This window comes from Mobula hypostoma, chromosome 21, assembly GCF_963921235.1.
Source record: "Mobula hypostoma chromosome 21, sMobHyp1.1, whole genome shotgun sequence".
Lineage (NCBI taxonomy): Eukaryota > Metazoa > Chordata > Chondrichthyes > Myliobatiformes > Myliobatidae > Mobula > Mobula hypostoma.
Genome location: NC_086117.1, coordinates 45,181,116 through 45,202,695, shown reverse-complemented (window position 1 = coordinate 45,202,695; position 21,580 = coordinate 45,181,116). Strand labels below are relative to the sequence as shown.

Genomic DNA, 21,580 nt, shown 5'->3' with positions numbered 1-21,580 from the left:
CAAGGGGGCACACACTGTTTTTGCTCTGGGATAGTGAGACACATACTGTCCTGACACTGAGACAGAGGCGGGGAAGCACAGTTTTCTCACTGGGACAATGAACCATACACTGTCCTTGCATTGGACAGTGGGAAACACACCGTCCTCACACTGAGACACACAGTGAACCCACAGTGGACCACATACTGACCTCGCACTTGCAGTTGGAAACACACTGTCATCACTCTGGGACAGTGGGACACATACTGTTCCCATAATTGGATGCACATAGTCCTCACACTGGGACAGTGGAACTCATGTGGCTCCCACACACTGGGACAGTGGGACAGGCTGTCCCCACATACTGGGACAGTGGGACACAGGTCATTCCCACACACTGGGACAGTGCAACACATGTGGCTCCCACACACTGGGACAGTGGGACAGGCTGTCCCCACATACTGGGACAGTGGGACACAGGCCATCCCCACACACTGGGACAGTGGGACACAGGTCATTCCCACACACTGGGACAGTGGAACACCCCCCCCCACACACACACACACACACACTGGGACAGTGGAACACCCCCCCACACACACACACACACACACACACACACACACACTGGGACAGTGGAATACAGGTCATTCCCACACACTGGGACAGGGGGACACAGCCCCCCCCACTACACACACACTGGGACAGTGGAACACCCCCCCACACACACACACACACACACACACACACACACACACACACACTGGGACAGTGGGACACAGGCCATTCCCACATACTGGGACAGGGAGACACAGGCCATTCCCACACACTGGGACAGTGGGACACAGGCCATCCCCACACGTGGGGGATGCACCGCCTGTCAAGGGGCCCTTTTGTTCTGGGATGGACGTATCTCACCCAGATGGACGGAGATTGCTCCATCACACTCCTGACCTGTGCTTGGTCAGTGGTGAGACGATGTTGTGGTTTGGGAGCAGGAAGCTCTGGTAGTCGGGGTATGTGTATGGTTGGTTAATCAGAGGTGGGTGTTTGGTTCTGTTGTTGCAGGACACTACATGCTGGCTGACACCAGCGGGCAGACACTCCCAAGTGGCCAGGCAGTAGTCCTGGTGTCACCACCCCAAGTACCGCGAGAAGTACTTTGCCTGCAGTTCTGGGTCCAGACGAACGTCGAGAGTTCAGGTAATGGCATCGTGTCCAATCCCCAGGCTCTCGCTGCGATTCCACCACAGCCCAGTGCCACTCCACCGCCCCTTGCCCGTCCCTGCCTGTGACCCCAACCCGCGCTCCGAGTGTGCCCCTCTTCACAGCACTGGCTGGTGCAGGAAATCCAACGCTGGCTCTTGGTGCGAGAGGTGGCAGAGGTTTGAGGTTTGATCACCGAGGGGCTGTCTCAGAGTGTGGGCTCTCAAATCCTGGCCAGCACATCCCTGCCCTGGAGCCTTCATTCCAACTGGGGGAGATGTAAGAATGGCTAGGCCACCCTTACGATCCATCCAGAGGTGGTCAAGGAGTACACTGGGAGGTGGACAGCTGCCTTCTTCACTTCAATTCGTCATGGGCTTCCCTGGTCCCATTCCCAAGGTTACTTTGCCCAATGGCTTCACCTCGCCCAGGGCTCAGAGTGCTTGGAGCCCGTACCTTGCATTCCTGCCCTTCCTGTCCATGTCGCTGCACTGTGCCTGGGACGGGGTGGCGGCTGTCTGAGGGGTCCCGGTCAGGTAGCCGAGTTTGGCCCAAGTGCCACACAGTGGGAGGTGCAGAGGCCCCTGAACGCCCGACTTCTGGGCTGTGTGGGGGGGATGGAGGGGGAGACGAGGGAGGGCAGGTGTAGGTTAGGGTGTCACTGAGGGTGGGTGCAGGGATTGGGGAGTGTGGCCTGACCCTGGGATGTGTGCAGGAAAGGTGGGGGAGGGTGGGGGTGGGCTTTGAGGAGTGAGTGAAGGCAGTGCGTTTGGGGGAACATGGTGGGTGACGCATACAGGGTGCAGTGTGGGGTGGGTATGGGGATTGTGATCTGAGAGATGGGGATTCCGGAGGAACAGCCGGGGAACTTGACCTGAGGCTTGGACAGCACCTGCTACTGCTGTCCCAGGATGGGATGGGAGAGTCGGGGGGGGGGTCAAGTTCTCTCCGGATGACAGGGGGAATCTCCTGAGTCCATTCTTCCCAGCCACTGTTAACACACAGAACCAGAACACGTGTTTCACGGGGCAATTACACAACAACGTCACAGTCCCTTCCTATACTGACCCCATATTGCTTCTCAAATAATGGGGCTAGGTTAGATCAACTCACTAAACAACTTGTTGGATTGGGTTTTTATTGTTTCTGCATGAAAATTTGGCTTTGCATGCTGCACAGATTATTCCACTACAATGCACTGAGGTAGTACAAGGAACCCCCGTAGCAGAATGCAACGTGAAATGCAACCGTTACTGCTAAGACCAATCAGATGGGTTTGCGAGCTCTCTGATGTTAGCTAGTTAAGGGAAAGCTGGCTGTAAGACAGTGCAGCAGCAGGCAATGACCAGGAGGTTAGAAACCACTCTGACAGTGAAACTGTGACTGGGCTTGTCCATGGGTTTAGGCATCTGTCCAGGGCAGAGGGGCAACGATTCAGCACATAAGAGGGTCAGTCTGCAAGATGATTAAAAGTATTCTCTAAACTTGGAGTCGGTTTGGACAGTGCACCTGGGACATCAAGACTCTAGCCCTTGTTTACCACAGACAGCATTTCCTCATTGTTAGCTGAGACCGTGCACACTGAGCAAAGCTTCCTCTACACCGTCCCATCGCACACCCAGAGGACAGGGGCAGAGAGTTAGACAGAGTAAATGAAGCTCCCTCTACACTGTCCTGTCACAAGCTCACAGGGCGAGTGTTAGACACAGAGTGAATGAAGCTCCCTCTACACTGTCCCGTCACAAGCTCCCAGGACTAGTGTTAGACACAGAGTGAATGAAGCTCCCTCTACACTGTCCCATCACACACTCCCAGGTTAGACACACAGTGAAGCTTCCTCCACACTGTCCTGAGACACACTCATAGGACAAGTTAGCCACAGAGTGAAACACCTTCTCTACACTGTACCTCGCATACCTCCCCCCCAGGGCTGGGATGAAGGGTTAGAACAAATCCCCCCTGAAAAGTCCAAACACATGTTCCCAGGGCAGAATAGGTTAACTGAGGAACTGTAAAAGAAGGTTAAGAGAAAACAAAAGCAGGTTAGATACAGGTTCACTGTCAGTGCAGATTCAATACATAATAAATCACCCCGTACTCTCTCCTGGCACCCACTCCCACGGCAGAGAAAGTTAGAACTCAATTTTAATTAGATTAGATTGAAGCTCCCTTTACACTGTCTTCCCTGTGTACATACATCTATTGATGCTTCTGGACACATCTTCAGTGATGTTCCTGGAATCATCGGGTGTTTCGGGTATTTCAACATCACACAGCCTCCTCCAGGTGACCCAGCCGGGGCTGATCAGACCCCAGCTTGTGTCCAGATGGCTAACTACTTATGACTCCATGGCTCCCCTCTCTTGAGCCACAGCCATCTTGAGGCCCTCTCTGCCGCATCGGTGGTACTGCGGATGGCTCTCCTCTTCCTCTCTCCCTCGGTGCCCAAAATGCTTAAGGCTCTAACTAAAGAATGGGCTACGAATCCCCTACAACCAACCTCCACTGGGAGACACCTCGCTCTCCATCCAGCCTGCTGACAGTTGCTGATCAGTCCTGCGTACTTGGAGAGCTTCCTTTCAAAGGCCTCTTCCAAGCTATCTTCCCATGGGACTGTCAGCTCCAGCAGCACCACTTGCCTAGTCGACTCAGACACTAGGACAATGTCTGGTCGCAGGGTGGTGGCTGCGATATGGTTGGGGAACTTCAGCTGCCCTTCAAGGTCCACCAACAGCTGCCAGTCCCTTGCAGAGGTCCAATACTCCTGGTGCACAAGACAAAGATTTGTTACAGAGATAAGCTCCCTTTGCGTTGCTCATTCTGGCCTCTCCCTGTAACAAACAGGTACTTTGAACGTCTATGTGGAAGAGGACTCACAGGGGAAGAGGCTGATCTGGAGTGACGTGGTAGCCCCACCAATGACCTGGAGGCTGGGCAGAGCCAGCATACGAACAGATCACACCTGGAAGGTAATGGATCAAGCAGCTTGAGCCCTCGCTTGTCTCTGTCTGATTTATGGGGGGGGGGGGTGGGGGGTGGGGCTGGTTGTGTTGTGACCCTGGGACCGGTCATACTTTGGATGAATATGGTCACTCTGTGGGTTTGCTGTGACTCGATGGGAATAATGTTACCGGGGAGGGTTACTGTGGTGAGAGTGGTATTGCGCGGGGGGACGTGTTACTGGGATGACTGATGCTCTGTCTCCATAGCTGGTGTTTGAAGCGGTCGGTCAAGGAGCAGCCTCATCGTACATTGCCATCGATGACGTGATGCTGTTGCACAGCCAGTGTCCTCAGATGGGTGAGTGATGGGCAGAGCACTGACAGGAGCTGGAGGTGTGCTCCCTTACACCTCCTCATCTCCACACCCTGCCATGGCAGGCCCAAACAACCTTAACCCTTCCTGCCTGGGCCTCTTGGATCTGCAGCCCATTCCCATGCTGGCTCCCAGCATCTCAAGACCATTGCAGTAGAGGGATTCTACTTGTGTACGGTCACAACACACAGCCAGGGTGTGCACAGTGCACAAGTACACAAGTACACAACTACATAACTACACAAGAGGCTCCCCAGACCTACGCCATGATGACTGATGTGTGGCCCCAGCTCAGCCGAAGAGCACAAACTCAGCTGGCATGTTGTAGGGGTGGGCATGGTTGGCAGGGGGGTTAAGCCATTAAAGGCAATGGACCATACTGCCAATTCATGATGGTGCCAGCAGCCCTAGTGGGCACTAGGGGGACGGACACTGGACTAGGTTTCTTGGCAGGGGAGAGATATGTGATCAGTGGTCAGCAGGACCAACACTGGGTCAGAGGTCAGTCGGAGGGAGATATTCGGTCAGTGGAAAAGAGACTCTGGACCGGTGGTCAGTGGGAGAGAGACTGGGTCGGTGGTCGGTGAGAGAGAGACTGGGTCGGTTGTCAGTAGGAGAGAGACTGGGTCGGTGGTCAGTGGGAGAGAGACTGGGTCTGTGGTCAGTGGGACAGACACTGGGTCTGTGGTCAGTGGGAGAGAGACTGGGCCGGTGGTCAGTGTGAGAGAGAATGGGTCGGTGGTCAGTGGGAGAGAGACTGGGTCGGTGGTCAGTGGGAGAGAGACTGGGTCAGTGGTCAGTGGGAGAGAGATTGGGTCGGTGGTTACTGGGATGAGAGATTGGGTCTGTGCTCAGTGGGAGAGAGATGGGTCGGTGGTCAGTGGGAGAGAGACAGCGTCAGTGGTCATTGGGACAGAGACTGGGTCAGTGGTCAGTGGGAGAGAGACTGGGATGGTGGTCAGTGGGAAAGAGACTGGTCGGTGGTCAGTGGGACAGAGACTGGGTCGGTGGTCAGTGGGAGAGAGACTGGGTCAGTGGTCAGTGGGAGAGACACTGGATCGGTGGTCAGTGGGAGAGAGACTGGGTCGGAGGTCAGTGGGAGAGAGACTGGGTCGCTGATCAGTGGGAGAGAGATGGGGTCGGTGGTCAGTGGGAGAGAGAATGGGTCGGTAGTCAGTGGGAGAGAGACTGGGTCGGTGGTCAGTGCAAGAGAGACTTGGTCGGTGGTCAGTGGGCAAGAGACTGGGTCGGTGGTCAGTGGGAGAGAGACTGGGCCAGTGGTCAGTGGGAGAGAGAATGGGTCGGTGGTCAGTGGGAGAGAGACTGGGTCAGTGGTCAGTGGGAGAGACATTGGGTCGGAGGTCAGTGGGAGAGAGACTGGGTTGGTGGTCAGTGGGAGACAGATTGGGTCGGAGGTCAGTGAGAGAGAGACTGGGTCAGTGGTCAGTGGGAGAGAGACTGGGACGGTGGTCAGTGGGAAAGAGACTGGGTCGGTGGTCAGTGGGACAGAGACTGGGTCGGTGGACAGTGGGAGAGAGACTGGGTCAGTGGTCAGCGGGAGAGACACTGGGTCAGTGGTCAGTGGGAGAGAGCCTGGGTCGGAGGTCAGTGGGAGAGAGACTGGGTCGCTGATCAGTGGGAGAGAAATGGGGTCGGTGGTCAGTGGGAGAGAGAATGGGTCGGTAGTCAGTGGGAGAGAGACTGGGTCGGTGGTCAGTGCAAGAGAGACTTGGTCGGTGGTCAGTGGGCAAGAGACTGGGTCGGTGGTCAGTGGGAGACAGACTGGGTCGGTGGTCAGTGGGAGAGAGAATGGGTCGGTGGTCAGTGGGAGAGAGACTGGGTCAGTGGTCAGTGGGAGAGACATTGGGTCGGAGGTCAGTGGGAGAGAGACTGGGTTGGTGGTCAGTGGGAGACAGATTGGGTCGGAGGTCACTGAGAGAGAGACTGGGTCAGTGGTCAGTGGGAGAGAGACTGGGTCGGTGGTCAGTGGGACAGAGACTGGGTCGGTGGTCAGTGGGAGAGAGACTGGGTCAGTGGTCAGTGGGAGAGACACTGGGTCGGTGGTCAGTGGGAGAGAGCCTGGGTCGGAGGTCAGTGGGAGAGAGACTGGGTCGCTGATCAGTGGGAGAGAGATGGGGTCGGTGGTCAGTGGGAGAGAGAATGGGTCGGTAGTCAGTGGGAGAGAGACTGGGTCGGTGGTCAGTGGGCAAGAGACTGGGTCGGTGGTCAGTGGGAGAGAGACTGGGTCGGTGGTCCGTAGCAGAGGGACTGGGTCGGTGCTCAGTGGGAGAAGAACTGGGTCGGTGGTCAGTGGGAGAGGGACTGGGTCGGAGGTCAGTGGCAGAGAGACTCTGTCGGAGGTCAGTGGGAGAGAAAATGGGTCGGTGGTCAGTGGGAGAGACTGTGTCAGTGGTTAGTTGGAGAGAGACTGGGTCGGTGGTCAGTGGGAGAGAGACTGGGTCGGTGGTCTGTGGGAGAGAAATGGGGACAGAGGTCAGTGGGAGAGAGACTTGGTCGGAGGTCAGTGAGAGAGAGACTGGGTCGGTGGTCAGTGGGAGAGAGATGAGGTCGGTGGTCAGTGGGAGAGAGACTGGGATGGTGGTCAATGGGAGGGAGATTGGGTCAGAGATCAGTGGGAGAGAGACTGGGTTGTTGGTCAGTAGGAGAGTAACTGGGTCAGTGGTCAGTGGGAGCGAGAATGGGTAAGTGGTCAGTGGGAGAGAGAATGGGTCAGTTGTCAGTGGGAGAGAGACTGGGTTGGTGGTCTGTGGGAGAGAGACTGGGTTGGTGGTCAGTGGGAGAGAGATTGGGTCTGTGGTCAGTGGGAGAGAGACTAGGTCGGTGGTCAGTTGAGAGACACTGGGTCAGTGGTCAGTAGGAGAGTGACTGGGTCAGTGGTCAGTGGGAGAGAGACTGGGTTGGTGGTCAGTGGAAGAGAGATTGGGTCAGTGGTTAGGTGGAGAGAGACTGGGTCGGTGGTCAGTAGGAGAGGAACTGGGTTGGTGGTCAGTGGGAGAGAGACTGGGTCTGTGGTCAGTGGGAGAGAGACTGGGTCACTGGTGAGTGGGAGAGAGATTGAGTCGGTGGTCAGTGGGAGACAGATTGGGTCGGAGGTCAGTGGGAGAGAGACTGGGTTGGTGGTCAGCGCGAGAGAGACTGGGTCAGTGGTCACTGGGTGAGAGCCTGGGTCGGTGGTCAGTGGGAGAGAGATGGGGTCGGTGGTCTCTGTGAGAGAAAATGGGTCGGTGGTCAGTGGGAGAGGGACTGGGTCGGTGGTCAGAGGGAGAGAGACTGGGTCAGTGGTCAGTGGGAGAGAGACGGGGTCGGTGGTCAGTGGGAGAGAGACTTGGTCGGAGGTCAGTGAGAGAGAGACTGGGTCGGTGGTCAGTGGGAGAGAGACGGGGTTGGTGGTCAGTGGGAGAGAGACTTGGTCGGTGGTCAGTGGGAGAGAGACTTGGTCGGAGGTCAGTGAGAGAGAGACTGGGTCGGTGGTCAGTGGGAGAGAGATGAGGTCGGTGGTCAGTGGGAGAGAGACTGGGATGGTGGTCAGTGGGAGAGAGAATGGGTAAGTGGTCAGTGGGAGAGAGAATGGGTCAGCTGTCAGTGGGAGAGAGACTGGGTTGGTGGTCTGTGGGAGAGAGACTGGGTTGGTGGTCAGTGGGAGAGAGATGGTGTCGGTGGTCAGTGGGAGAGAGATGAGGTTGGTGGTCAGTCGGAGAGAGACTGCATCAGTGGTCAGTGGGAGAGAGACTGGGTCGGTGGTCAGTGGGAAAGAGTCTGGGTCAGTGGTCAGTGGGAGAGAGATTGGGACCGTGGTCAGTGGGATAAAGACTGGGTCTGTGGTCAGTGGGAGAGAGACTGGGTCGGAGGGCAGTGGGAAAGAAACTGGGTCTGTGGTCAGTAGGAGAGGGTCTGGGTCGGAGGTCAGTGGGAGAGAGATTGGGTCGGTGGTCAGTGGGAGAGAGATAGGATTGGTGGTCAGTGGGAGAGAGATAGGATTGGTGGTCAGTGGGAGAGAGACTGGGTCGGTGGTCAGTGGGAGAGAGATTGGGTCGGTGGTCAGTAGGAGGGTGACTAGGTCAGTGGTCAGTGGGAGAGAGAATGGGTCAGTGGTCAGTGGGAGAGAGATTGGGTCAGTTGTCAGTGGGAGAGAGACTAGTTTGGTGGTTCGTGGAAGAGAGATTGGGTCAGTGGTCAGTGGGCGAGTGACTGGGTTGGTGGTCAGTAAGAGAGAGACTGGGTCAGTGGTCAGTGGGACAGAGACTGGGTCGGTGGGCAGTGGGAGAGAGACTGGGTCAGTGGTCAGTGGGAGAGAGACTGGGTCGGTGGTCAGTGGGAGAGTGACTGGGTCAGTGGTCAGTGGGAGAGAGACTGGGTCGTTGGTCAGTGTGAGAGAGATGGGGTCGATGGTCTGTGGGAGAAGACTGTGTCAGTGGTCAGTGGGAGAGAGACTGAGTCGGTGGTCATTTGGAGACAGTGCGTCGGTGGTCAGTGGGAGAGATATGGGGTCGGTGGTCAGTGGGAGAGAGACAGGGTCGGTGGTCAGTGAGAGAGAGACAGGGTCGGTGGTCAATGGGAGAGAGATTGGGTCGGTGGTCAGTGGGAGAGAGACTGGGTCGGATGTCAGTGGGAGAGAGACTGGGTCGGTGGTCAGTGGGAGCAAGACTGGGTTGGAGGTCAGTGGGAGAGAGATTGGGTCTGTCGTCCGTGGGAGAGAGATGGGATCGGTGGTCTGTGGGAGAGAGACTGGGTCGGTGGTCAGTGGGAGAGAGACTGGGTCGGTGGTCAGTGGGAGAGAGACTGGGTCGGTGGTCTGTGGGAGAGAGATTGGGTTGGTGGTCAGTGGGAGAGAGACTGGGTCGGAGGTCAGTGGGAGAGAGACTGGGTCGGAGGTCAGTGGGAGAAAGATTGGGTCTGTGGTCCGTGGGAGAGAGATGGGATCGGTGGTCAGTGGGAGAGAGACTGGGTCGGTGGTCAGTGGGAGAGAGATGGTGTCGGTGGTCAGTAGGAGAGAGACTGGGTTGGTGGTCAGTGGGAAAGAGATTGGGTCGGAGGTCAGTGGGAGGGAGACTGGGTCGGTGCTCATTGGCAGGGAGATTGGGTCGGTGGTCAGTGGGAGAGAGATGGGGTTGGTGGTCAGTGGGAGAGAGACTGGGTAGGTGGTCAGTGGGAGAGAGACTGGGTTGGTGGTCAGTGGGAGAGAGACTAGGTCGGTGGTCAGTGGGAGATAGACTGGGTTAGTGGTCAGTGGGAGAGGGATGAGGTGGTGGTCAGTGGGAGAGAGACTGGGTCTGAGGTCAGTGGGGGAGAGATTGTGTCGGAGGTCAGTGGGAGAGAGACTGGGTCGTTGGTCAGCGGGAGTGAGACTGGGTCGGAGGTCAGTGGGAGAGAGATTGGGTCTGTGGTCCGTGGGAGAGAGATGGAATCGGTGCTCTGTGGGAGAGAGACTGGGTCGGTGTTCAGTGGGAGAGAGACTGGGTCGGAGGGCAGTGGGAGAGAGACTGGGTCGGTGGTCAGTAGGAGAGGGACTGGGTTGGTGGTCAGTGGGAGAGAGATTGGGTCGGTGTTCAGTGGGAGAGAGACTAGGTCAGAGGGCAGTGGGAGAGAGACTGGGTCGGTGGTCAATGGGAGAGAGATTGGGTTGGTGGTCAGTGGGAGAGAGACTGGGTCGGAGGTCAGTGGGAGAGAGACTGGGTCGGAGGTCAGTGGGAGAAAGATTGGGTCTGTGGTCCGTGGGAGAGAGATGGGATCGGTGGTCAGTGGGAGAGAGACTGGGTCGGTGGTCAGTGGGAGAGAGATGGTGTCGGTGGTCAGTGGGAGAGAGATGGGGTTGGTGGTCAGTGGGAAAGAGATTGGGTCGGAGGTCAGTGGGAGGGAGACTGGGTTGGTGGTCAGTGGGAGAGAGACTGGGTCGGTGGTCAGTGGGAAAGAGATTGGGTCGGAGGTCAGTGGGAGGGAGACTGGGTCGGTGGTCAGTGGGAAAGAGATTGGGTCGGAGGTCAGTGGGAGGGAGACTGGGTCGGTGCTCAGTGGCAGAGAGATTGGGTCGGTGGTCAGTGGGAGAGAGATGGGGTTGGTGGTCAGTGGGAGAGAGACTGGGTAGGTGGTCAGTGGGAGAGAGACTGGGTTGGTGGTCAGTGGGAGAGAGACTGGGTCGGTGGTCAGTGGGAGAGAGACTTGGTCGGTGGTCAGTGGGAGAGAGACTGGGTTGGTGGTCAGTGGGAAAGAGATTGGGTCGGAGGTCAGTGGGAGGGAGACTGGGTCGGTGCTCAGTGGCAGAGAGATTGGGTCGGTGGTCAGTGGGAGAGAGATGGGGTTGGTGGTCAGTGGGAGAGAGACTGGGTAGGTGGTCAGTGGGAGAGAGACTGGGTTGGTGGTCAGTGGGAGAGAGACTAGGTCGGTGGTCAGTGGGAGATAGACTGGGTTAGTGGTCAGTGGGAGAGAGACTGGGTCTGAGGTCAGTGGGGGAGAGATTGTGTCGGAGGTCAGTGGGAGGGAGACTGGGTCGGTGCTCAGTGGCAGAGAGATTGGGTCGGTGGTCAGTGGGAGAGAGATGGGGTTGGTGGTCAGTGGGAGAGAGACTGGGTAGGTGGTCAGTGGGAGAGAGACTGGGTTGGTGGTCAGTGGGAGAGAGACTGGGTCGGTGGTCTGTGGGAGTGGAATTTGGTCGGTGGTCAGTGGGAGAGAGACTGGGTTGGTGGTCAGTGAGAAAGAGATTGGGTCGGAGGTCAGTGGGAGGGAGACTGGGTCGGTGCTCAGTGGCAGAGAGATTGGGTCGGTGGTCAGTGGGAGAGAGATGGGGTTGGTGGTCAGTGGGAGAGAGACTGGGTAGGTGGTCAGTGGGAGAGAGACTGGGTTGGTGGTCAGTGGGAGAGAGACTAGGTCGGTGGTCAGTGGGAGATAGACTGGGTTAGTGGTCAGTGGGAGAGAGACTGGGTCTGAGGTCAGTGGGGGAGAGATTGTGTCGGAGGTCAGTGGGAGAGAGACTGGGTCGTTGGTCAGCGGGAGTGAGACTGGGTCGGAGGTCAGTGGGAGAGAGATTGGGTCTGTGGTCCGTGGGAGAGAGATGGGCTCTGTGGGAGAGAGACTGGGTCGGTGGTCAGTGGGAGAGAGGCTGGGTCTGTGGTCTATGGGAGAGGAATTGGGTCGGTGGTCAGTGGGAGAGAGACTGGGTCGGTGGTCAGTGAGAGAGAGATGGGGTCGGTGGTCAGTGGGAGAGAGACTGGGTCCGTGGTCTGTGGGAGAGGAATTGGGTCGGTGTTCAGTGGGAGAGAGACTGGGTCGGAGGGCAGTGGGAGAGAGACTGGGTCGGTGGTCAGTAGGAGAGGGACTGGGTAGGTGGTCAGTGGGAGAGAGATTGGGTCGGTGTTCAGTGGGAGAGAGACTGGGTCGGAGGGCAGTGGGAGAGAGACTGAGTCGGTGGTCAGTAGGAGAGGGACTGGGTAGGTGGTCAGTGGGAGAGAGATTAGGTCAGTGGTCTGTGGGAGAGAGAATGGGTCAGTGGTCAGTGGGAGAGCGATTGGGTTGGTGGTCAGTGGAAGAGATATTGAGTCAGTGGTCAGTGGTCAGTGGGAGAGTGACTGGGTCGGTGGTCAGTGGGAGTGAGAGTGGGTCAGTGGTCAGTGGTACAGAGACTGGGTCGGTGGTGAGTGGGAGAGAGACTGGTTCGGTGGTCAGTGGGTGAGAGATTGGGTCGGTGGTCAGTGGGAGAGAGACAGGGTCGGTGGTCAATGGGAGAGAGATTGGTTCAGTGGTCAGTTGGAGAGAGACTGGGTCGGTGGTCTGTGGGAGTGGAATTTGGTCGGTGGTCAGTGGGAGAGAGACTGGGTTGGTGGTCAGTGGAAGAGATATTGCTCAGTGGTCAGTTGTCAGTGGGAGAGTGACTGGGTTGGTGGTCAGTGGGAGAGAGACTGGGTCGGTGGTCAGTGGGAAAGAGATTGGGTCGGAGGTCAGTGGGAGGGAGACTGGGTCGGTGCTCAGTGGCAGAGAGATTGGGTCGGTGGTCAGTGGGAGAGAGATGGGGTTGGTGGTCAGTGGGAGAGAGACTGGGTAGGTGGTCAGTGGGAGAGAGACTGGGTTGGTGGTCAGTGGGAGAGAGACTAGGTCGGTGGTCAGTGGGAGATAGACTGGGTTAGTGGTCAGTGGGAGAGAGACTGGGTCTGAGGTCAGTGGGGGAGAGATTGTGTCGGAGGTCAGTGGGAGAGAGACTGGGTCGGTGGTCAGCGGGAGTGAGACTGGGTCGGAGGTCAGTGGGAGAGAGATTGGGTCTGTGGTCCGTGGGAGAGAGATGGGATCGGTGCTCTGTGGGAGAGAGACTGGGTCGGTGGTCAGTGGGAGAGAGGCTGGGTCTGTGGTCTATGGGAGAGGAATTGGGTCGGTGGTCAGTGGGAGAGAGACTGGGTCGGTGGTCAGTGAGAGAGAGATGGGGTCAGTGGTCAGTGGGAGAGAGACTGGGTCCGTGGTCTGTGGGAGAGGAATTGGGTCGGTGTTCAGTGGGAGAGAGACTGGGTCGGAGGGCAGTGGGAGAGAGACTGGGTCGGTGGTCAGTAGGAGAGGGACTGGGTAGGTGGTCAGTGGGAGAGAGATTGGGTAGGTGTTCAGTGGGAGAGAGACTGGGTCGGAGGGCAGTGGGAGAGAGACTGGGTCGGTGGTCAGTAGGAGAGGGACTGGGTAGGTGGTCAGTGGGAGAGAGATTAGGTCAGTGGTCTGTGGGAGAGAGAATGGGTCAGTGGTCAGTGGGAGAGCGACTGGGTTGGTGGTCAGTGGAAGAGATATTGAGTCAGTGGTCAGTGGTCAGTGGGAGAGTGACTGGGTCGGTGGTCAGTGGGAGTGAGAGTGGGTCAGTGGTCAGTGGTACAGAGACTGGGTCGGTGGTGAGTGGGAGAGAGATGGGTCGGTTGTCAGTGGGAAAGAGACTGGGTTTGTGGTCAGTGGGAGAGAGACTGGTTCGGTGGTCAGTGGGTGAGAGATTGGGTCAGTGGTCAGTGGGAGAGAGACTGGGTCGGTGGTCAGAGGGAGAGAGATGGGGTCTGTGGTCGAGAGACTGGGTCGGTGGTCAGTGGGTGAGAGATTGGGTTGGTGGTCAGTGGGAGAGAGACTGGGTCGGTGGTCAGAGGGAGAGAGATGGAGTCTGTGGTCAGTTGTAGAGAGAATGGGTCTGAGATCAGTGGGAGAGAGACTGGGTCGGTAGTCAGTGGGAGGGAGACTGGGTCGTTAGTCAGTGGGAGAGAGACTGGGCCTGTGGTCAGTCGGAGAGAGACTGGGTCGGTGGTCAGCGGGAGAGAGACTTGGTCAGTGGTACAGAGACTGGGTCGGTGGTCAGTGGGAGAGAGATGGGTCGGTTGTCAGTGGGAAAGAGACTGGGTCGGTGGTCAGTGGGAGAGAGACTGGTTCGGTGGTCAGTGGGTGAGAGATTGGGTTGGTGGTCAGTGGGAGAGAGATTGGGTCGGTGGTCAGAGGGAGAGAGAGGGGGTCTGTGGTCAGTTGGAGAGAGAATGGGTCTGAGATCAGTGGGAGAGAGACTGGGTCGGTGGTCAGTGGGAGAGAGACTGGGTAGGTGGTCAGTGGGAGAGAGACTGGGTCTGTGGTCAGTGGGAGAGAGTCTGGGTCGTTGGTCAGTGGGAGAGAGATGGGGTCTGTGGTCAGTGGGAGAGAGACTGGGTCGGTGGTCATTGGGAGAGAGATGGGGTCTCTGGTCAGTGGGAGAGAGACTTGGTCGGTGGTCAGTGGGAGAGAGATGGGGTTAGTGGTCAGTGGGAGAGAGACTGGTTCGGTGGTCAGTGGGAGAGCGATGGGATCGGTGGTCTGTGGGAGAGAGACTGGGTCGGTGGTCAGTGGGAGAGAGATGGGTTCGGTGGTCAGTGGGAGAGAGACTGGGTCGGTGTTCAGTGGAAGAGTGATGGGGTCAGTGGTCATTGGGAAAGAGACTGGGTCGGTAGTCAGTGTGAGAGAGAGTGGGTCGGTGGTCATTGGGAAAGAGACTGGGTCAGTAGTCAGTGTGAGAGAGAGTGGGTCGGTGGTCATTGGGAAAGAGACTGGGTCGGTGGTCTGTGGGAGAGAAGGGGTCGGTGATCAGTAGGAGAGGGACTGGGTCGGTGGTCAGTGGGAGGGAGACTGGGTCGGTAGTCAGTGGGAGAGAGACTGGGTCTGTGGTCAGTGGGAGAGAGACTGGGTCGTTGGTCAGTGGGAGAGAGATGGGGTCTGTGGTCAGTGGGAGAGAGACTGGGTCGGTGGTCATTGGGAGAGAGATGGGGTCTGTGGTCAGTGGGAGAGAGACTGGGTCGTTGGTCAGTGGGAGAGAGATGGGGTCTGTGGTCAGTGGGAGAGAGACTGGGTCGGTGGTCATTGGGAGAGAGATGGGGTCTCTGGTCAGTGGGAGAGAGACTGGGTCGGTGGTCAGTGGGAGAGAGATGGGGTTGGTGGTCAGTGGGAGAGAGACTGGTTCGGTGGTCAGTGGGAGAGCGATGGGATCGGTGGTCTGTGGGAGAGAGACTGGGTCGGTGGTCAGTGGGAGAGAGATGGGTTCGGTGGTCAGTGGGAGAGAGACTGGGTCGGTGTTCAGTGGAAGAGTGATGGGGTCAGTGGTCATTGGGAAAGAGACTGGGTCGGTAGTCAGTGTGAGAGAGAGTGGGTCGGTGGTCATTGGGAAAGAGACTGTGTCGTTGGTCTGTGGGAGAGAAGGGGTCGGTGGTCAGTAGGAGAGGGACTGGGTAGGTGGTCAGTGGGAGAGAGATTAGGTCAGTGGTCTGTGGGAGAGAGAATGGGTCAGTGGTCAGTGGGAGAGCGACTGGGTTGGTGGTCAGTGGAAGAGATATTGAGTCAGTGGTCAGTGGTCAGTGGGAGAGTGACTGGGTCGGTGGTCAGTGGGAGTGAGAGTGGGTCAGTGGTCAGTGGTACAGAGACTGGGTCGGTGGTGAATGGGAGAGAGATGGGTCGGTTGTCAGTGGGAAAGAGACTGGGTTTGTGGTCAGTGGGAGAGAGACTGGTTCGGTGGTCAGTGGGTGAGAGATTGGGTCAGTGGTCAGTGGGAGAGAGACTGGGTCGGTGGTCAGAGGGAGAGAGATGGGGTCTGTGGTCGAGAGACTGGGTCGGTGGTCAGTGGGTGAGAGATTGGGTTGGTGGTCAGTGGGAGAGAGACTGGGTCGGTGGTCAGAGGGAGAGAGATGGGGTCTGTGGTCAGTTGTAGAGAGAATGGGTCTGAGATCAGTGGGAGAGAGACTGGGTCGGTAGTCAGTGGGAGGGAGACTGGGTCGTTAGTCAGTGGGAGAGAGACTGGGCCTGTGGTCAGTCGGAGAGAGACTGGGTCGGTGGTCAGCGGGAGAGAGACTTGGTCAGTGGTACAGAGACTGGGTCGGTGGTCAGTGGGAGAGAGATGGGTCGGTTGTCAGTGGGAAAGAGACTGGGTCGGTGGTCAGTGGGAGAGAGACTGGTTCGGTGGTCAGTGGGTGAGAGATTGGGTTGGTGGTCAGTGGGAGAGAGATTGGGTCGGTGGTCAGAGGGAGAGAGATGGGGTCTGTGGTCAGTTGGAGAGAGAATGGGTCTGAGATCAGTGGGAGAGAGACTGGGTCTGTGGTCAGTGGGAGAGAGTCTGGGTCGTTGGTCAGTGGGAGAGAGATGGGGTCTGTGGTCAGTGGGAGAGAGACTGGGTCGGTGGTCATTGGGAGAGAGATGGGGTCTCTGGTCAGTGGGAGAGAGACTTGGTCGGTGGTCAGTGGGAGAGAGATGGGGTTAGTGGTCAGTGGGAGAGAGACTGGTTCGGTGGTCAGTGGGAGAGCGATGGGATCGGTGGTCTGTGGGAGAGAGACTGGGTCGGTGGTCAGTGGGAGAGAGATGGGTTCGGTGGTCAGTGGGAGAGAGACTGGGTCGGTGTTCAGTGGAAGAGTGATGGGGTCAGTGGTCATTGGGAAAGAGACTGGGTCGGTAGTCAGTGTGAGAGAGAGTGGGTCGGTGGTCATTGGGAAAGAGACTGGGTCAGTAGTCAGTGTGAGAGAGAGTGGGTCGGTGGTCATTGGGAAAGAGACTGGGTCGGTGGTCTGTGGGAGAGAAGGGGTCGGTGATCAGTAGGAGAGGGACTGGGTCGGTGGTCAGTGGGAGGGAGACTGGGTCGGTAGTCAGTGGGAGAGAGACTGGGTCTGTGGTCAGTGGGAGAGAGACTGGGTCGTTGGTCAGTGGGAGAGAGATGGGGTCTGTGGTCAGTGGGAGAGAGACTGGGTCGGTGGTCATTGGGAGAGAGATGGGGTCTGTGGTCAGTGGGAGAGAGACTGGGTCGTTGGTCAGTGGGAGAGAGATGGGGTCTGTGGTCAGTGGGAGAGAGACTGGGTCGGTGGTCATTGGGAGAGAGATGGGGTCTCTGGTCAGTGGGAGAGAGACTGGGTCGGTGGTCAGTGGGAGAGAGATGGGGTTGGTGGTCAGTGGGAGAGAGACTGGTTCGGTGGTCAGTGGGAGAGCGATGGGATCGGTGGTCTGTGGGAGAGAGACTGGGTCGGTGGTCAGTGGGAGAGAGATGGGTTCGGTGGTCAGTGGGAGAGAGACTGGGTCGGTGTTCAGTGGAAGAGTGATGGGGTCAGTGGTCATTGGGAAAGAGACTGGGTCGGTAGTCAGTGTGAGAGAGAGTGGGTCGGTGGTCATTGGGAAAGAGACTGTGTCGTTGGTCTGTGGGAGAGAAGGGGTCGGTGGTCAGTAGGAGAGAGAATGGGTTTGTGGTCAGTGGGAGAGAGATTAGGTCAGTGGTCTGTGGGAGAGAGAATGGGTCAGTGGTCAGTGGGAGAGCGACTGGGTTGGTGGTCAGTGGAAGAGATATTGAGTCAGTGGTCAGTGGTCAGTGGGAGAGTGACTGGGTCGGTGGTCAGTGGTCAGTGGTACAGAGACTGGGTCGGTGGTGAATGGGAGAGAGATGGGTCGGTTGTCAGTGGGAAAGAGACTGGGTTTGTGGTCAGTGGGAGAGAGACTGGTTCGGTGGTCAGTGGGTGAGAGATTGGGTCAGTGGTCAGTGGGAGAGAGACTGGGTCGGTGGTCAGAGGGAGAGAGATGGGGTCTGTGGTCGAGAGACTGGGTCGGTGGTCAGTGGGTGAGAGATTGGGTTGGTGGTCAGTGGGAGAGAGACTGGGTCGGTGGTCAGAGGGAGAGAGATGGGGTCTGTGGTCAGTTGTAGAGAGAATGGGTCTGAGATCAGTGGGAGAGAGACTGGGTCGGTAGTCAGTGGGAGGGAGACTGGGTCGTTAGTCAGTGGGAGAGAGACTGGGCCTGTGGTCAGTCGGAGAGAGACTGGGTCGGTGGTCAGCGGGAGAGAGACTTGGTCAGTGGTACAGAGACTGGGTCGGTGGTCAGTGGGAGAGAGATGGGTCGGTTGTCAGTGGGAAAGAGACTGAGTCGGTAGTCAGTGGGAGAGAGACTGCGTCTGTGGTCAGTGGGAGAGAGTCTGGGTCGTTGGTCAGTGGGAGAGAGATGGGGTCTGTGGTCAGTGGGAGAGAGACTGGGTCGGTGGTCATTGGGAGAGAGATGGGGTCTCTGGTCAGTGGGAGAGAGACTTGGTCGGTGGTCAGTGGGAGAGAGATGGGGTTGGTGGTCAGTGGGAGAGAGACTGGTTCGGTGGTCAGTGGGAGAGCGATGGGATCGGTGGTCTGTGGGAGAGAGTTGGGTCGGTGGTCAGTGGGAGAGAGATGGGTTCGGTGGTCAGTGGGAGAGAGACTGGGTCGGTGTTCAGTGGAAGAGTAATGGGGTCAGTGGTCATTGGGAAAGAGACTGGGTCGGTAGTCAGTGTGAGAGAGAGTGGGTCGGTGGTCATTGGGAAAGAGACTGGGTCGGTGGTCTGTGGGAGAGAAGGGGTCGGTGGTCAGTAGGAGAGGGACTGGGTCGGTGGTCAGTGGGAGGGAGACTGGGTCGGTAGTCAGTGGGAGAGAGACTGGGTCTGTGGTCAGTGGGAGAGAGACTGGGTCGTTGGTCAGTGGGAGAGAGATGGGGTCTGTGGTCAGTGGGAGAGAGACTGGGTCGGTGGTCATTGGGAGAGAGATGGGGTCTCTGGTTAGTGGGAGAGAGACTGGGTCGGTGGTCAGTGGGAGAGAGATGGGGTTGGTGGTCAGTGGGAGAGAGACTGGTTCGGTGGTCAGTGGGAGAGCGATGGGATCGGTGGTCTGTGGGAGAGAGACTGGGTCGGTGGTCAGTGGGAGAGAGATGGGTTCGGTGGTCAGTGGGAGAGAGACTGGGTTGGTGTTCAGTGGAAGAGTGATGGGGTCAGTGGTCATTGGGAAAGAGACTGGGTCGGTAGTCAGTGTGAGAGAGAGTGGGTCGGTGGTCGTTGGGAAAGAGACTGTGTCGTTGGTCTGTGGGAGAGAAGGGGTCGGTGGTCAGTAGGAGAGGGACTGGGTCAGTGGTCAGTGGGAGGAAGAGAGTAGGTCAGTGGTTGGTGGGAGAGAGACAGTGGTCAATATCTCCCTTTGCCTTACCAGGCGCCTGTACATTTGAAGATGGCATGTGTGGCTTTAGGAATGTCCTGGGCTCCCAGATGCATCAAGTGCACTGGAATTGGAACAGTGGGAACACGCCCAGCCACTTCAAAGCACCAACTGTTGACCACACCCTGAAGAATGCGGAAGGTGAGTGACCTTGTTGGGAAGCCAAAAATGCTGGTATAGGGGTCTCTACCCCTCGGATGTGAGACTGTTCCTGAAGACGTTCAGGGGTCCAAAGTATGGGCCAAACACATCAGCCATACGGTGAGGGTGATGCAGGGCAATGAGCAGATGTGTTCACATTCACCCCTCGGCTCTGTCTTCGCCCACAGTCACCTGTGTTCAGGGTCTCTGCCTGTACCCAGGGTCAGTGGAGGTTACTGACCATGGGTCTCTGGTGTCACAGGATTACCCAGGGGTAAGTGGAGTCACATGGCACTGGGGTCTGTGGAGTCACAGTCTGTGCCCAGCGTCAATGGAGGTCATCGTCCGTTCCCAAGGTCAGTGGGGCCACAGTCTGCCCAGGGTCGGGGGAGGTCACAATATGCCCTGGGGTCAATGGGATTACACTGTGCTGAAGTCAGCTGGGTCACAGTCTGTGCCCAGGATCAGTGGGATCACAGACTGTACTGAGGTCAGAGGAGGTCACAGTCGGAGCTGGGGTCACTGGGGGAACGTCCCTCAGCTGACTGGGGGAGCGTGTGGTGGGAGATGAAGGAATGGGGACATAGACGCACTGGCGCACACATCCCACTTGACGCGGATCTGGTGATGTTCTGGTCAGGTTGAGCTCTGCCTGCCACCCAGGAATCACTCCAGTGCCGATCTGGTCTAGTGTTTGCCAAACTCCTCCGCTGCGTGATCCAGTGAGAGGCATGGCGTTGCCACTGGATTCCTGCGTCACCCTCAACCGTCGGTCCAGGGGTCATGGTCTCGTGGCAAGCTGGAGGTCAGCCCTCTCACCCTTCGCCCTGACCCACTGCTGGAGTCCGCGGCACTGCGGCTGTGGGCAGCTTTGGCCTCTGGAAAGAAGCCTCCTGTAGCTGTGGATCCAATACAGACGTGGACCCGGTGCCCAGCACCAGCTCTCTCATTATTATCACACAAGTTCGCTTGGGTCATATCCAATGTTCTCTCTAAGGTGTGCGTGAGCACACATCTTTCGCTACCAGCGCACAAAGGAATTTAAACCGTGCACAAAAGGTTGTCACCCTCTACCTTGTTGGCATGTAAAGTATATTTCACGTTCGTACACAATCACATTTCCTTTCCCGGTTTCTGATGCGGACGGTGTTGACAACATGGCGTTTGTGATGATTTGTCTGCAGAATTTTGAACTGTTTTTATTGAAGAAATTATTGATTCATTAAGTTGAATTCCAAAGTAGCAAAGGGCATGAAGCGCAGAAGAACTACTAGTTCATTTAAAGTGGAATGGCTTAACGAAACAGTAGAAACCGTGAAAAGATTTAATATTATTACATGCTGTTGTACAGTATATGAGAAATAAGACTCATTCATGTGTATTATTTTATTTCTTTTAAACAATGAACAACAAACTGGACTTGGTAGTTTATCATCCTTAGAATAGCTTCAGGTTTACTTCCACTTAAAAATTCAGTGCACTCATGTTGTTATCACTGGACAAAAAAAATTGCACTGCAGAAGGTTTTTGTGCACACTGGTTGTTACAAATTAGAGGGAAGATTGGTCCTGGCTGGTGACAGTTTCCCACCTGCTGACAGGACTCATACCTCTTACTATATCTGTGGTGCCTACTCATCAAACACCTTCGTTCTGCCTGCTGTAAAAGGAAGGATCTCTCAGTGGCCAACAGTTTTTGTTTGACTTTGCATTCCCATTCCAACATTCGGTCCATGGCCACGATGAGTTCAAACTCAGGCTGGAGGAGCAACACCAATATTCCGATGGTAACAGTGGGAAAAGGACAATGCCCTGGGTGCTGGGGGGTCTTTAATAATGGACGCTGCCTTTCTGACACACCGCTCCCTCAAGATGTCCTGGGTACTTCGTAGGCTGGTGCCCAAGATGGAGCTGACTAGATTTACAACCTTCTGCAGCTTCTTTCGGTCCTGTGCAGCAGCCCCTCCATACCAGACAGTGATGCAGCCTGTCAGAATGCTCTCCATGGTACAACTACAGAAGTTTTTGAGTGTATTTGTTGACATATCAACATCTGATTCCTAAATGGACATTGAACCCACAAACACTACCTCACAACTTATTTTCATTTCAGTTTTTGTATGTCTTATTTTCATTTAATTATTTGATATACATATACATACTTACTGTAATTCCATTTTTTCCCTATATTTATCATGTATTGAATTATTCTGTTGCTGCCCTTTTCTCACTGTTACTATCAGGTAGGATTCTGATAACAAATTTCACGACGTACACTGGTTACTAAGAAAGTTGACGAGGGTAAAGCGGTGGATGTTGTCTATATGGACTTCAGTAAGGCCTTTGACAAGGTTCCACATGGAAGATTAGTTAGGAAGGTTCAATCATTAGGTATTAATATTGAAGTAGTAAAATGGATTCAGCAGTGGCTGGATGGGAGACACCAGAGAGTGGTGGTGGATAACTGTGTGTCAGATTGGAGGACGGTAT

General features: G+C 56.5%; 1 protein-coding gene across 1 annotated transcript in view; it reads left to right on the top strand.

The window, feature by feature from the left end:
- Positions 1 to 21,580, top strand: part of LOC134359975 (apical endosomal glycoprotein-like) — a 74,133-nt gene that overhangs the window by 31,265 nt on the left and 21,288 nt on the right. Inside the window, exons 6-9 of the mRNA XM_063073894.1 lie at positions 1,048 to 1,182; positions 4,030 to 4,154; positions 4,395 to 4,485; positions 18,945 to 19,091. Coding sequence (XP_062929964.1) covers positions 1,048 to 1,182; positions 4,030 to 4,154; positions 4,395 to 4,485; positions 18,945 to 19,091 — 498 coding nt within the window. The remainder of the gene's footprint in view (positions 1 to 1,047; positions 1,183 to 4,029; positions 4,155 to 4,394; positions 4,486 to 18,944; positions 19,092 to 21,580) is intronic.